The sequence below is a fragment of the Neodiprion virginianus genome, chromosome 6 (assembly GCF_021901495.1).
Source record: "Neodiprion virginianus isolate iyNeoVirg1 chromosome 6, iyNeoVirg1.1, whole genome shotgun sequence".
Taxonomy (NCBI): Eukaryota; Metazoa; Arthropoda; class Insecta; order Hymenoptera; family Diprionidae; genus Neodiprion; species Neodiprion virginianus.
In genome coordinates this window covers 25687796-25700655 of record NC_060882.1, presented here as the reverse complement: position 1 = coordinate 25700655, position 12860 = coordinate 25687796, and the positions used below count along the sequence as shown (strand labels likewise).

The window sequence follows — 12860 nt, the reverse complement described above, 5'->3', positions numbered from 1 at the left end:
AGAAAGAGAAAAACCTGGATAAAGCAAAAAGAGAAAAAAAAGCCAGAATTTGCAAACCCTAATTACAGCGAGACGCAGGCAGTTGTGTAGGCGTGAAGCGTATAAAACGCAAACCCGTGAAACTCGCAAACTCGCAAAACGACAGTTTTTGCAGGGCGGTACAAGTTCGGGTGAACATTGGAACAGTTTATTGGCGTGCGCTGGTAATCAGCGGTGGAGTTCGAGGTGGGAGGGGGTGATGAAGGGTGTGTGAATTGGGATTAGTGCGGGGGCGAGAGAGCGTGGCAAGGGGAGAAGGGAATAGGTGGAAAAAAGAAAAAAAAAACAACCAGTGTAAGTGAAAAACGAATAAAAAAAAAAAAAAAAACACCGAATTCCAACAAATTACAAACAGGGTCGTCGTCGTTTGTACTATTCGGAAAGTTGGCCGTTCATTGAAAAGTTTGGAGTTTAAACTCGCGGGGGCGGCGAGGAGGGGCGGAGGGGCGAGGGGCGAGGACGGCTTATATCGCTTTGAACGTTAGCCAAGCAAGGGATACTTGGAAGCCTTGGAAGGTTACCAACGATCCCCCCGCTGCAGGGGATGAAATGGCCACCCTGGCGCCGATCCTCGTTTAATAATAACCGAGAGCATGGAGAAAAAAAAAAGAAAAAAAAAAATCTGACGAAAAGAGGGGGACGAGGGAGAGAGATATGGGAAAGTAATACCAGCGAGAAAGAAGCTGCGAAATAATGGGGAAAATTTTACAAATTCGCGGTCCCGGGATCACTAGCTAGTCGCAGCGAAGCGACCTCGTAAATCTTTGACCTCGATTTTTTAGCCCTGTAAAATATCCACCGATGCATTTTCTTTTCTTTTTTTCTTTTTTCTAAATTCGCGAAACCTGCAACTCCTCGCCCCTCCATCTTGATCATCCCGAGCTTTTCTCTCAGCGTCAGCTACGAGTCAGGGATTCTCGAGATGTTCGAAACACGCATCACGCGACTTCACTTGCGGAATTATTTTACTTGTGTACTTAGAGTGTAGGCAAATATTTCCATGAGTATGTGGCGATTTTTTGACGGATATATGATATATCTTTGATCAAAAATTCCCAAGACTTATTAATTTTATACCTACAGCGGTATACATACCATAAATATGGATGTGCTTGAAGTTGAGTTGCAAGAATTTCGGGCGAAGGCGTGGATCGGGGAGGAAAAGTTTTCCGCAACCGGACACTTCCAAGTATCATACATATATATATATATATATATATAATGCGAACTTCGTTACAACGCACGACCAGCTTCAGGCTTTTTCTCTCAAAAGACGGGAAACTCGATCCTTGTCGATCGTAAAAAGGTAGGTAAGAACACCTACGTGTTTTGTTCGACGCAGCTTGTCAATAATCCGAGCAGCTTCAAGTCGTCATAGAAAATAAGAGTGAAAACCGAAGCAGAAATTAATACGACAGATAATAATAATGAAAATAACAACGACGATTCCTCTCTCGGTTCTCGTTTATGTACGTCCTTAATATCCTCGTATATATAATGTAAATATAAAATTAAAAAAGTAGTCTATATTGAAAACCTCGAGTTAATTAGATCAGATACCTGGACCGATATTACCAGCGGCGATTCATACAACGTTCACAATGTTACCGATATAATGGCGGAAAATTGGCTACATAATATACTATGTATATACATATGTAGGTATAATATATATGGAATAGAAAATGTCGAGAGGGTTTGAAAATCGACGTTATTACGCCATTATACGAAGTTTCGCAACTTCTAAAATCCATCATCTATATGCATCCGTAATCCGTACACCTATATACATATATATATATATATATGCATTACGTATATACCTTGTAAGTTATAACCGTAAAATTTCCGATACACGGAATACGTGTATAATGTCGCAGCTTAAATTCTGGTCACATCGATTCATTCGCTCAAAGTCACGACAAAGTCGGAGAACGGATGATCCATCCGAGATTGACGAAAAATCGTGTGATTTCCTACCGAAATAATAGCCCAGAACTGTCGTGATGTGAGACCGCAACACGCGGCTGCCAGTCGGAATGTTTTTCGGCCACGATTTACGGCCCGAATGTATGTAACTATGCATATATATATATGTATTATGCATGGGTATGTACAGGCAGGAAATACGTCGCCACTGCAACTACAGCGGCTTCATGGCTCAGCCATGGGAGGGGGGGGGTGAAATTAAAAAAGCCGGAAACGAATGTCAGCTTTGCGTAGCTTCGACGGGCGTTATATTTTTATTATTTATTTTATTTTTTTGCAGCGCTGTTTTGGCTGACCGAATGGAAAAAAAAAAAAAAATGGAAAATCCGTTTGTCTCAATTCCCGGATATTTATGTACGTACCTGCCTACCTTTATTAAGTGCGAAGGGCGGGTGCGGAATCGTTGCTCATTTTTTTTTTTCCGTTTTATGTATCGGGCCGATCAGAGATCAGTTTGCCGAAGTTTAAACGATTCTTTAAAACTTGGCAGACCCATAAAATGCCGCTTTACGACTAAATCAAGATCGGAGCCGCGCGCGCCTCGCGAGACGTACCAAAAACAATTTCGACCCTCTCTGATGTGCCAAAGCCACGGCCGCTGCTTAACTTCCTATCTTCCCGCTCTATTTTCGTACCGTAAAATCCTCGCTAATGCGAGGCTCTGAGCTTTCAGTTAGCACGTGCAATTATTTGACCTCGGACAAAAATTTATTACAGAAAGAAAATTGGAAATGTTTTTGTCGATCAGTTTTCGATTCTCTTTTTTCATACTCAAAAGATTATCAAAGCTTTATGGAAAAAGTGTTACAAGACTGAAGAAAATGTCGGTAATTGAAAGAAAACCAATAGAAAAAAAAGAAAAATGGAAAAGAAGAAAAGAACAATAGTAATAATAATAACAACAACACTATAGTAATAAAATAAAAATTCAAGACTCCCAGGCTGCGGAGTACATAAAAAAAAAGAAGTTATACACCCGCTGAATTTCATCAAGACTTCACGACGAATGATCGTAAAAGTTATGAATTTTCCTCAAGTTTTCAAGTGGAAAGTCTCGTCGGCACACCGCGCACGGAAAGCCCAGAAACGAGAAGGGGCACAACCCAACCTGTAGAAGTTTAGAAAGTTTCGAAGCACGGGACTCTGCCAAAATTTCATCTCAATCAATTAAGTAATTCATCAGAATTTCAGAGCACGGAAATGTGACGTCACAAACTCCAGAACTTTCAGGATTTCCGTAAACAATTATCCACCAACCTACGTCTGACAATGACGGCGACACTCTTATTCAATTCGATGCTTCGGGCGGGGGCTGAAAAGTAGGATCGAATCGAATTTCTAGAATTTCAAAATATGCACTACCAACTATATACTAATTTATATGGGTAAAAATTGAAGCCAAGCGACCTCGATCTCCTCGACGATGAGTACAAAGTCAGGGGAATAATCATCGGAGTGCAGTCTTTCAAACCGCTAATGCAGGGAGAAGTCTTGCGAAGGTAATATTACAATTTGCGGATGCGAAACCGGCCGTTTCGCGATTCCAATTGAAGATGAAAGCTCCGCGCAGTCGTATTATACCAACTTCGCCGAATTTCTCAGCCCGAAGGGTTTCGCGTATAATTTGAAATTGGTGGTGTACCTATGCCTGTAATGTATACGAGGCATTCAACGCCAAACCGACCTACGTATCACCCTCGCCATGGGCGGTTTAAAAAAAATTTTCAGTATTTCTTAGAGTGTACAAAAAAACATTTTTCATCGAGTTTTTAGACTTTTTGGACCACGGGTTTTGATTTTTAGTGCATCCCAAGATATGAAAATCCTATTTTCGAATGAACAGCCGAATCGATTGGCTTCAAGTTTTTGATTTGATTAGCCCGAAAATTGGCGCACGAATTCTTTGTTGAAAAACGAAAATTTCAAGACGACATGCGATAAAAGCAAGCGAAGCGTGAGAAAAAACGTATGTAATGTAAATTTGTGTATTTAAAAATTATATTTAATTCGATTTTTCTCACTTTTCAATCACTTACTTCCACGTTGGTCTAAAAATTTTCCCTTTTCAACAAAGAATTGACGAGAGAAGCTTAAAGCCAATTCATCAGAGCTCTTCGTTCGGAAATGTATTTTTACGAAAAGTAAAAATCAAACCCGTGTTTCAAAAACTCTGAAATTCATTGAAAAATAATTTATTTCGTACAATCCGCACCATACTTAAAAGTAAACAAAACCGCCGGCGGGTCGAGGGTCAATCAGACGCAGGTCGGCTCGGGGTGGAATGCCTCATACACGTGTAAGCCTGCATCTCGCGCGTGATTGTTTCCTGCAACGCAACCCCGCGGCCTTCGGCTTCTGATGTTCATTTGCAGTCGGTCCGCGGGTGGTTCCGAGAGCCGTGGCGTACGGAAAGAGAGGGGCGAAACACCGGGATGGCGGGATGGCGGAATGGCATCGAGGGTCGGGGGCGAGGGCGGCGTGGGCGTCGGGACGCCCGGGGGCCGTGGGGACGTCGATACCGCGACGCCAGACGCCGCGGCGCTCCGCCGCGCTCCTCGATCAAACCACCGCCGCCAGGGAACGCGGGATTCTCTCACTGCTGCGGCGGCCTGCGCGGACGAAATTCTTGCCTCTGTGCGCCGGCGACATACCGCGTTCTATGACCACCTACACCTGCCCGATACCGGCTGATAATATTTGCGAATTTGCAAAGAATCGATCATATCCAACCCCGCGAGACGTCGTCCTGTACTAGGTGGGCGTGTAAACGTGCGGATAAAACGCGATATGCACGCCGCGAATATCTCCGCTGCGTTTTACAACGAAACTACCGCAGGATGCAGGCAGCGCTTTCCCGAAATCATCCAACAAATTCCTCGCATAGATGGAGCGAATTTTGTATCGTTGGTTTCGAAACTTCGTGATTACTTCAATTACAATATATATCGAGGAATTTTTTTTCTCTTTAATATCTACGTACGATTGGGTGAGCCAAGGAATAAATTAAGTTCTTTTTTTTCAAAGGTTGATCAAAATTTCGGTAGACCATCTTAAACAGAATATCTCAGCCAAATATGAGCTCTTAATATTGATATTTGGAGCTGCCGATTTTGGTTTTCCATTTTCCATTTAAATAACACGTATTAAAAAATTGGTACACTTTTTTTAGGTTTTTTCACGTAAACGGCTTGACATATAAACTACGTAAATACAGATTCTTATAGAAAGTTTCACGCTCTATAAAAAAGCATTGAGATAGAATTTTTCTAACTCTAACCGATCAAGAGATATTCGAGATGACTCAATTTTTATAGGCGAATGTCTCTGAATCGGTTAGAGTCAGGAAAATTCTATTTCAGCACTTTTTTACAGAGCGCGAAAATTCCTTCAATAATCAGTATTCGGATAGTTTACCAGTCAAGCCGTTTACGAGCAAAAAAAAATTGAAATAAGAAATTTTCCGATTTTCTTTGCGCGTTATTTGAATGGAAAATGCTAAAAACAAAATCAGCACCTCTAAATATTAAGAGCTTATACGTGGCTGCGATATTCTATTTGAAATACTCTACGAAAATTTTGATGGGCGGTTAAAAGGAATTATTTATTTTTTTGGCACACCTTAAATGTATATCCGTGTGTATCAAAGAATTTTTTTAACGCATAACTGTTTGTGTTTAACATTTTCGAGGGTATGCTTTCGAGGCTTTAGAAGTTCGCTCGAGTCTGAGGGACCATTTGCGCGAAAACCGCGATTCTCGCAACGCTTTGTGTTAAATTTCACGGAATTATTGTTTTATTATTATTACTATTATTATTGTTGTTTTAAAAAAAAATCCGAGTCTGTCCATGCAAATGTGAATCATCTCGAGAGATTGAAATCTCGATATGATTATACAAGTTAGCGATGGTCGAGAATTTACAGAAAATTCTTTGACGGCGATTTAAATCAAATGAGAGATAATTTTGGTTCGTTTCACTTACGGAGACGAACGTGTATTATCGCATAGTGACGATCATTGGATATTGGCACGCCGGTGTCATGCAGGGACGAAAATAGCGTCGGTGCTGCAACGCCGACGCATATCTAGACCCGGGGATTTTAATTATTGAAAAATTTTATCTCACTGCAGTGAACGGGGGCGGGAAATCACGTATACTATACTTTACACATGTGCGCGGTATAAGCCGTACGCGAATTGCGTTGAAATATTGATAAAATCATCAGCAGAGCTTGGAGGCCGAGTTTCAAATCTCCAATGACATTCGGTTGACTGACTTTTGATGCTTCATTGATCCGGATTTTCTCGTCTACGTTGCACCAGCCGATACGTATTTGTTGTTAAATTATTATACGAATGGACGAGTCTTTCATTTCGCAAGATATCGATCGTTGATCGGGGAATGATTGTTGGATTAATTTTGAATACGATACACGTAATTCGCATTGAAGAACAATATATAAGGATTTGAAAAATGAACCGGCATCGTGAAAACGCAAAGGCTCGTGAAACTGTAAAGAGAAACTTCATATATCGTGGAATAACAATTGTTTCTGTGATCTGATCGATCATTGCCATCGGCATTATATACGATACATAAATAATCCGGAAAGCTCTGGTTAGAAATTAATCGAAGCGCGATACAGCCGAGGGATGAAAAAGAAAGGGAAAAAACCACAGAGGCGAAAGAATAGACGGAGGGTCGCGAGACGCTGCGCTAAACGCTGTTTATCGCCCGCTGTAACACACCTAGCGTTTTATAATCCGCGCGACGTAAGAACGAAATAGTAAAAGTGAAATATACGGAAGAAATAAGGCGATAAGGCGATGAGAGGAAAGGCGCCTCTTGTACGAATCGGCTTCGCCGTAAGTCAATCCGACGTCGTCGCGAGCGAGCGAATTGCTGCAGAAGAGATAAAACTACGCTTCGTCTCGTCTTTTCATCCCGCGACGCCTTTTGAGACACGTCCAACACACATGCATATATTACACGCCTCACGCACGCGGGTCTCGATCACGACGGTTTCTAGCCTCTCCGACACTGCAGTCATCCGCCTGAAAGCGAATACTCTGCAACCGTCTATCGGTTTCACTTGCGTTCACATTACGCGTTTCAAATTCGCAGTTCCAGTTGCACTCCACTTGTTGCAACTTTTACGCTCATGTATCGCCGATGACCGACAGCCCCTCGATACATTCCTCCATCTTGCAACGTCGTTTACTTCACCTTTTGCGACTATCCTGCACTTTGCCGCTTTCCTATAACGAGCAGTTTGCCGACTAACGTCCTTTTACCGCATGCGTGTGTCTCGCACTCTCGTAGTTGTGCTTCGAGTATCGCTGCTGACGCGCATCGTTTCCTATAAAATTCATCCGAAATCAATCGGAATCGATTAAAAGAGAATTCCGTGAAAGAGCCCGAATGGAAATATTTCATTATTACATTACAGACAGCATTCATGTATCATACCTATTAAAACGAAGTTAAAAAATAGCTAGAAATTTCTTGTGATCGGAAATATAAGAAAATTATCGAGATTTGATTTCGATACAATCTCGTTCAACGCGAGTTGCTTAATTGAACAGAAGTAACGAGGCTAAATTTCTAACACTTACGGTATTTAAATAAAAATTACCAATACCACGAACAAACGACGAAACTTACAGGTCTGTATAATATAAATGGATTTTTTCAATCCTTGCGATAATCGCTAAACGCGATACGTGTAACACGTTTACGCTAATGAAAATCGTCTACAATTGCGGGCGTGGAAACGGAGGACCGAAAATGGGGTGAAAAATAAAGGGCGAGGCGTGAAAACGGTACTCGTTAATGGGTCCCTCCTGCCCTCCTGCCCTCCCGCCCTCGCCCCTTCTCACCCTTTCTTTCCCACTCTTCCCGCAGACCGTCGAAAATCCTGTTCAAACTCCCTTCAGCCTGATTCCGCGAGTGCGTGCATCGTTATCGCACAGACACAGCGAACCGCGGTTAATCAATGTGCTCAGGTGTCGCCGAGGCGGACCTCACCTACACATTTACCTACAATCTCCATACGTATACGTCACAGCAGCGGTTGTGCGCGAAGCTGGCTAAACACTTACGTGTATATATATGGGTACAATTTAGTAAACGAGCAACCTGCGCGTATTATACGTATACGTATATGTATACGTATGGACGATATTCCGTTTGCGAGTTGAAATAAACCTCTCCTTCGGCTTGATGACGTAAAAGCTATCCGGGATATACGCGTATATCTGCCTGTGTATTTTGTTTGATTTTATATTTCCTTTCGTGCGTTTTCCTTTTTTTCTTGTTTTATTGAATCTCATCTGGGATATAGATCGGAACGCGTGACTCCTGCAGCCGTAGCGCGAATATTGTTCTTTAATTCAGGGTCACAGTGTTATTAGGTATGTATGAACAATGTACAGGCCCCGTTTGTTGGCGGCGGATTATTATTATACAATTAGCCGTTGTACCTGCTGCTGTCGCTTTGAATCGTTCGGCAGAAAATTATATTCTATTTTCGTATTACCTTATCGGTTGAAAATGTCGGAAAACATGTACGGCCGCAAGTCGTTTGTTAAATCAATGTTGCAGAAATATTCGTTTAAAGTGAAACAAAGACGGTGGGGATACGTTTCAAATTATAAAGACCGAAAGACAGGAAAAAACTGCTGAAATTGTGTATGCGCCATTGTATAGATGGTAGTATAAGGTACTGGTTTAGTTTATCCCGAAGGTCGTTGATAATCCAATCGTGGATTTTGACCGGTATTGTTCTACGAATAATTTACTGATCGGAGAAATCGGTTTTTCATCCTGCAGGAGGGGCGGAAAAAAAGTATTCATACACCGGGCGAGGAGTTAACGATGTCCGTATTGGAGAGTTCTGAGGGAACTGGAGCTTAATGGGAGGCCTTAATTTCGGGCTCATTGTTTGCGTTAAATTTTCCCTGACGCGGCATTCTTCGCCCGGTACGGGCCACCGCTTTATTAGCTTGCGATAAGAAGCTAATTTACATTTACCATCTGGCCCCCTTTTGCGTTTCGGTAGCACCCTTAAGTGCGCCTGGCCATCGCCCCTCCTCCCCTTTTCTCCTTCCACTTTCTCTGCCCCGTACGCCGAGCGTTCGAAATTCTGGATTCAAGCCACGTTTTTCCCCCGCGATCTTTCCCTTCGTATCAACGTTCTATACGCTGGATGTGCGCATGAGTGTATCAGGCGGTTACCGGATTCCCTTCTTTCTTTCTTTCTTTCTTTCTTTCTTTCTTTATTTATTTATTTATTTTTTTACTCTTTTTGCGCAGAACTCAAAAGAAGGTGTAATGATCGTGAATTTCAGAATTCAGAGAAAAGTAAAGGATTCGAAATCGACGAAATGTTTTGATAAAGATTCGCCAATCGCTGTGTAAAATTGATAAATTTTTTACGGATCGGGTCATGATCGACAATCCGCAACACGCTTTTGCTACGTTGTTCACGGCCAATGTTATAGGTATCTATAACACGACACAGCGAGTGAATGCAATTAAATCAAATTCAAATCTACTTCCACGATGAATCTGTTATATGTATTACTTATGCCCTGCAGCGCTTCACTGCTGGCAATTAGATACTGCAATTTGTTGCCATTCGGAATTAATTGATAATTTTAAATTCTATGGTTGGAATGAAAAACAAAGAATGAGAGAAAATGTAACGGTGGAATAAAAAAAAAAAACAAAAAAAAACGCACAAACAAACAAACAACAAATACATTCTGCATCTGGGTCGATCCAGGAATTTGCCTTTGATATGATTTACTGCAGCGTACGTAATTACCCGCATATTTATCAAAGGGTGATAAAGTAAAAACGAGTGAAAAATAAATTTTTTGACACACACACACACACATGTATATATAACGATGTTTTTATGTCTGCACAGGAACATTTTCTAGCTCTCAAGTGGTATTCCAGGTTTTTCGAACAGTTATTTTCATTGCAAGCAAAGAAAAAGGAAAGCCTAAAGTGAATAACAATTCAAGCGACGAGACCCCTTATATCAAATATTCCTGCTCTTTCTTCTGCGTATTTTTAGTCGAACAATCGGTGGGTAGACACGAATGCTTTATCGAGCAGAAAGTTGATAAAGAAAAAAAAAAAAAGAAAAGGTAGATAAAGAAAGCAGGCGAATTAGAGGACGGAGATCGTTTTGGTACCAAACGAAACCGACGTTGTTCTACATTTACCTTGTCGTAATTTTGACAATGTTTTCTTCATTTCGTTAAAGCGATCATCTGATTATTTTCTGCCGAGATCGAAACGGTAACGTACGTTTCAATAATTAGAAATATTCCACTACTCAATAATGCATGATTCTAAATTCAAGCCTTTGTTGTAGGGGAAAAAATTGCGATCGTTCGACCATTTATTCTTATAAATCTTTTATTCATAAAACTGCAGCGCAAGCTAGACGAGGAAGAATATAAAAATATGGAAGAGTCGTGAAGCAGGATGGAGTGTGAAAAAATAGATATAAAAGGTGCAGCGAAAACGTAGAGAGTCAGACTTCCTTCTTATTGGTCATATCAATCCTTCGTTCGCGAAACTACGTTCGAATCATTTGTCTCACTTCAACTATTTTCAAAGACGGTCTATTTTCGTTTCCGTACGTCGAGAACGATCCTTCCGTCTGCGACTGCAACCCACGGTATGGCAAATTGATCCATTTCTCGCGGAAAATCTATATTCGAAAAGCTTTCACGTCTGCAGAGGTGTAACTTTCTTTTTTTCTTTGTTTCAATGATTTCACGAATAAACATCGTTTCGCGAGTGCTTTTACATAATGTTACAGAAACGACGAGGAAAAAATAAAATTTTCAATGTTTTTTTCCCGTGCTTGCAGTGAAGTCGGTGCTGACAACCACCCGGAGCGAAGCGGCTAAAATACTCTTGCGACAAATGGCGGCCGCAAGCTTCCCTCCGAATTTCTCCAACGTCGGCGTACTGGACAACTGGTAAGTCGAATATCATTCTGACGACATACGTCGATACGTGTATGTATGTACAAATCTATCACCGTATATATTTACAATCACCAGTACCACTACGAGTATATTATACACTGCAGTTAAATCGTACCGTACATTTTGTTACTTTTTAGGAAACTAATATCTAAACGGTAGATCTGTATACACTATATAAAACCTTGATGTAAGACCCGTTATACGCATATTATTTGTTATTATACGTTATTAAAAAGAAAAAAAAAACACACTCGTCGAAAGTATCGTAGTAGACTAACCGCATACGTTATATGTATACGTACATGTATACATGTATGTATGTATATATATATATATATATATCGCATGGTAAACTGGTCACCCGCTGTAGCTCCAAATATAGATACAAATACCTAGGTAAATATATATTTTCATCGGGTATTTGTCACACTCGTAACTGCATAATGCATATAAATTAGACTTACGTTGCGTAACTAATTCTTAGTAATAACGATAAAATTTGTCAATTAACACTAAATATAAATCGGACAGCTCGGTGATATTGTATTATTTGACCTGGCTACAGTGTTGACAGATAATTGTCAATGCCTCGAAAAAATTTACAACAACGTGAGTTACAAACGCCTGCAGGGTTAAGTTCAACCATCGGTCGGTCAAAGCGCGTTGTTACATTAATTTGCTATTCAAACAATCATACGGCAGATGCGCAACAAACACGCCGCATAATTCGTACGTATAAATTCCCGTGATATACTCGTAACCAGAGTTTGCGGCTGTCTGCGCACTTCTCGAATTAACAACAATATCTGGTTCCATCGTTTCGTCGTTTGCGTGTATCGGTGTGCAGGTAATTTACACAGTTTAATTTCACCGAATACAAAAACTTCGTGAAACGTGAATTGTTTGCTCTGTAATTTTTATACCAACACTTGTTCCCGTAATTTATACACGCGCAAAACTTGACGAACGAACTTTAGTATAAATCTGCGTCCGGAATATAGACGCAATAATACGATAATATAATGTATACCGTAGCGACAATTGATCTTCCGCAAAAATTTTCACGCCAAGGCGGACATTCGCTAGACGGACGGATAGACGATCGAGTTATCGTTAAGTGGCTGTGTGTTTGTATTATATATGTATAGTTTGAGGAAAAAACGGGGGTGGAGGAGAGAGAGTTTTACCTCAAGCTAGAGAGCGGTGAGAATCCTCTTATTTCGTCAGTCAACCGGAAAATAAGAATTTCCGCGAGAAAAGCGTCGGGGGATAGAAACTTGGCGGAGATTCTGCAGCAGCGTGAATTTTTCCATCGTTTTCGCGTCTTCCCCACCTGACCGCGAACGAGAAACAAAATGAAAAACAAACAGCAGCAACAGAAAAGTCACCCTCGCTCTGGAATGCTCGTGAATTTCAATAAGTGCGGTAATTTTCTAATTGCACAAAATAATTTCAGAGAGAATCATTTTTCTGGCAGTTTTTTTTTCTTTTTTTTTTTTTTTAGCTTTATGAAACGAGATTTACCGCGGTCGACAAAAAGGGACGCATCTAACCCCCTCATCATTTTTCCCGTGTAATTGAAAACATCTACTCTCGGTACGCAACGCGCGCAAGCTCGACCGGAATTCCTTTTTCGAGTGCTCGCACAGCCGTTTAAAAAGCACAAGTGTTTCGAGGGTTGCAGGCCACGCTCTCGAACCGTACGTCAATTTGAAACCTCTCGACTCGACGTGCTCGAATTTTTTCTTCCTTTTTTCCGGGGGCGGGGGAGGGGGGGGGGCTGGTGAGGGGGGTGAGGGGGAGGAGGACGTCTCTTCG

General features: G+C 41.2%; 2 protein-coding genes across 5 annotated transcripts in view; one reads left to right on the top strand and one right to left on the bottom strand.

The window, feature by feature from the left end:
* The window catches only part of LOC124306756 (RNA-binding protein Musashi homolog 2-like), a 135051-nt gene that overhangs the window by 39643 nt on the left and 82548 nt on the right, over positions 1-12860 (top strand). For 3 of the 4 annotated variants that reach the window (XM_046767723.1, XM_046767722.1, XM_046767721.1), the window contains one exon: positions 10922-11033. In XM_046767723.1, coding sequence (XP_046623679.1) covers positions 10978-11033 — 56 coding nt within the window. In that variant the 5' untranslated portion in view covers positions 10922-10977. Of the gene's footprint in view, positions 1-10917; positions 11034-12860 lie in introns of those variants that run through there. The other variant, XM_046767726.1, reaches the window with a different exon arrangement.
* Positions 1-12860, bottom strand: part of LOC124306758 (uncharacterized) — an 89003-nt gene that overhangs the window by 72430 nt on the left and 3713 nt on the right. The gene's annotated exons all lie outside the window — the stretch shown is intronic.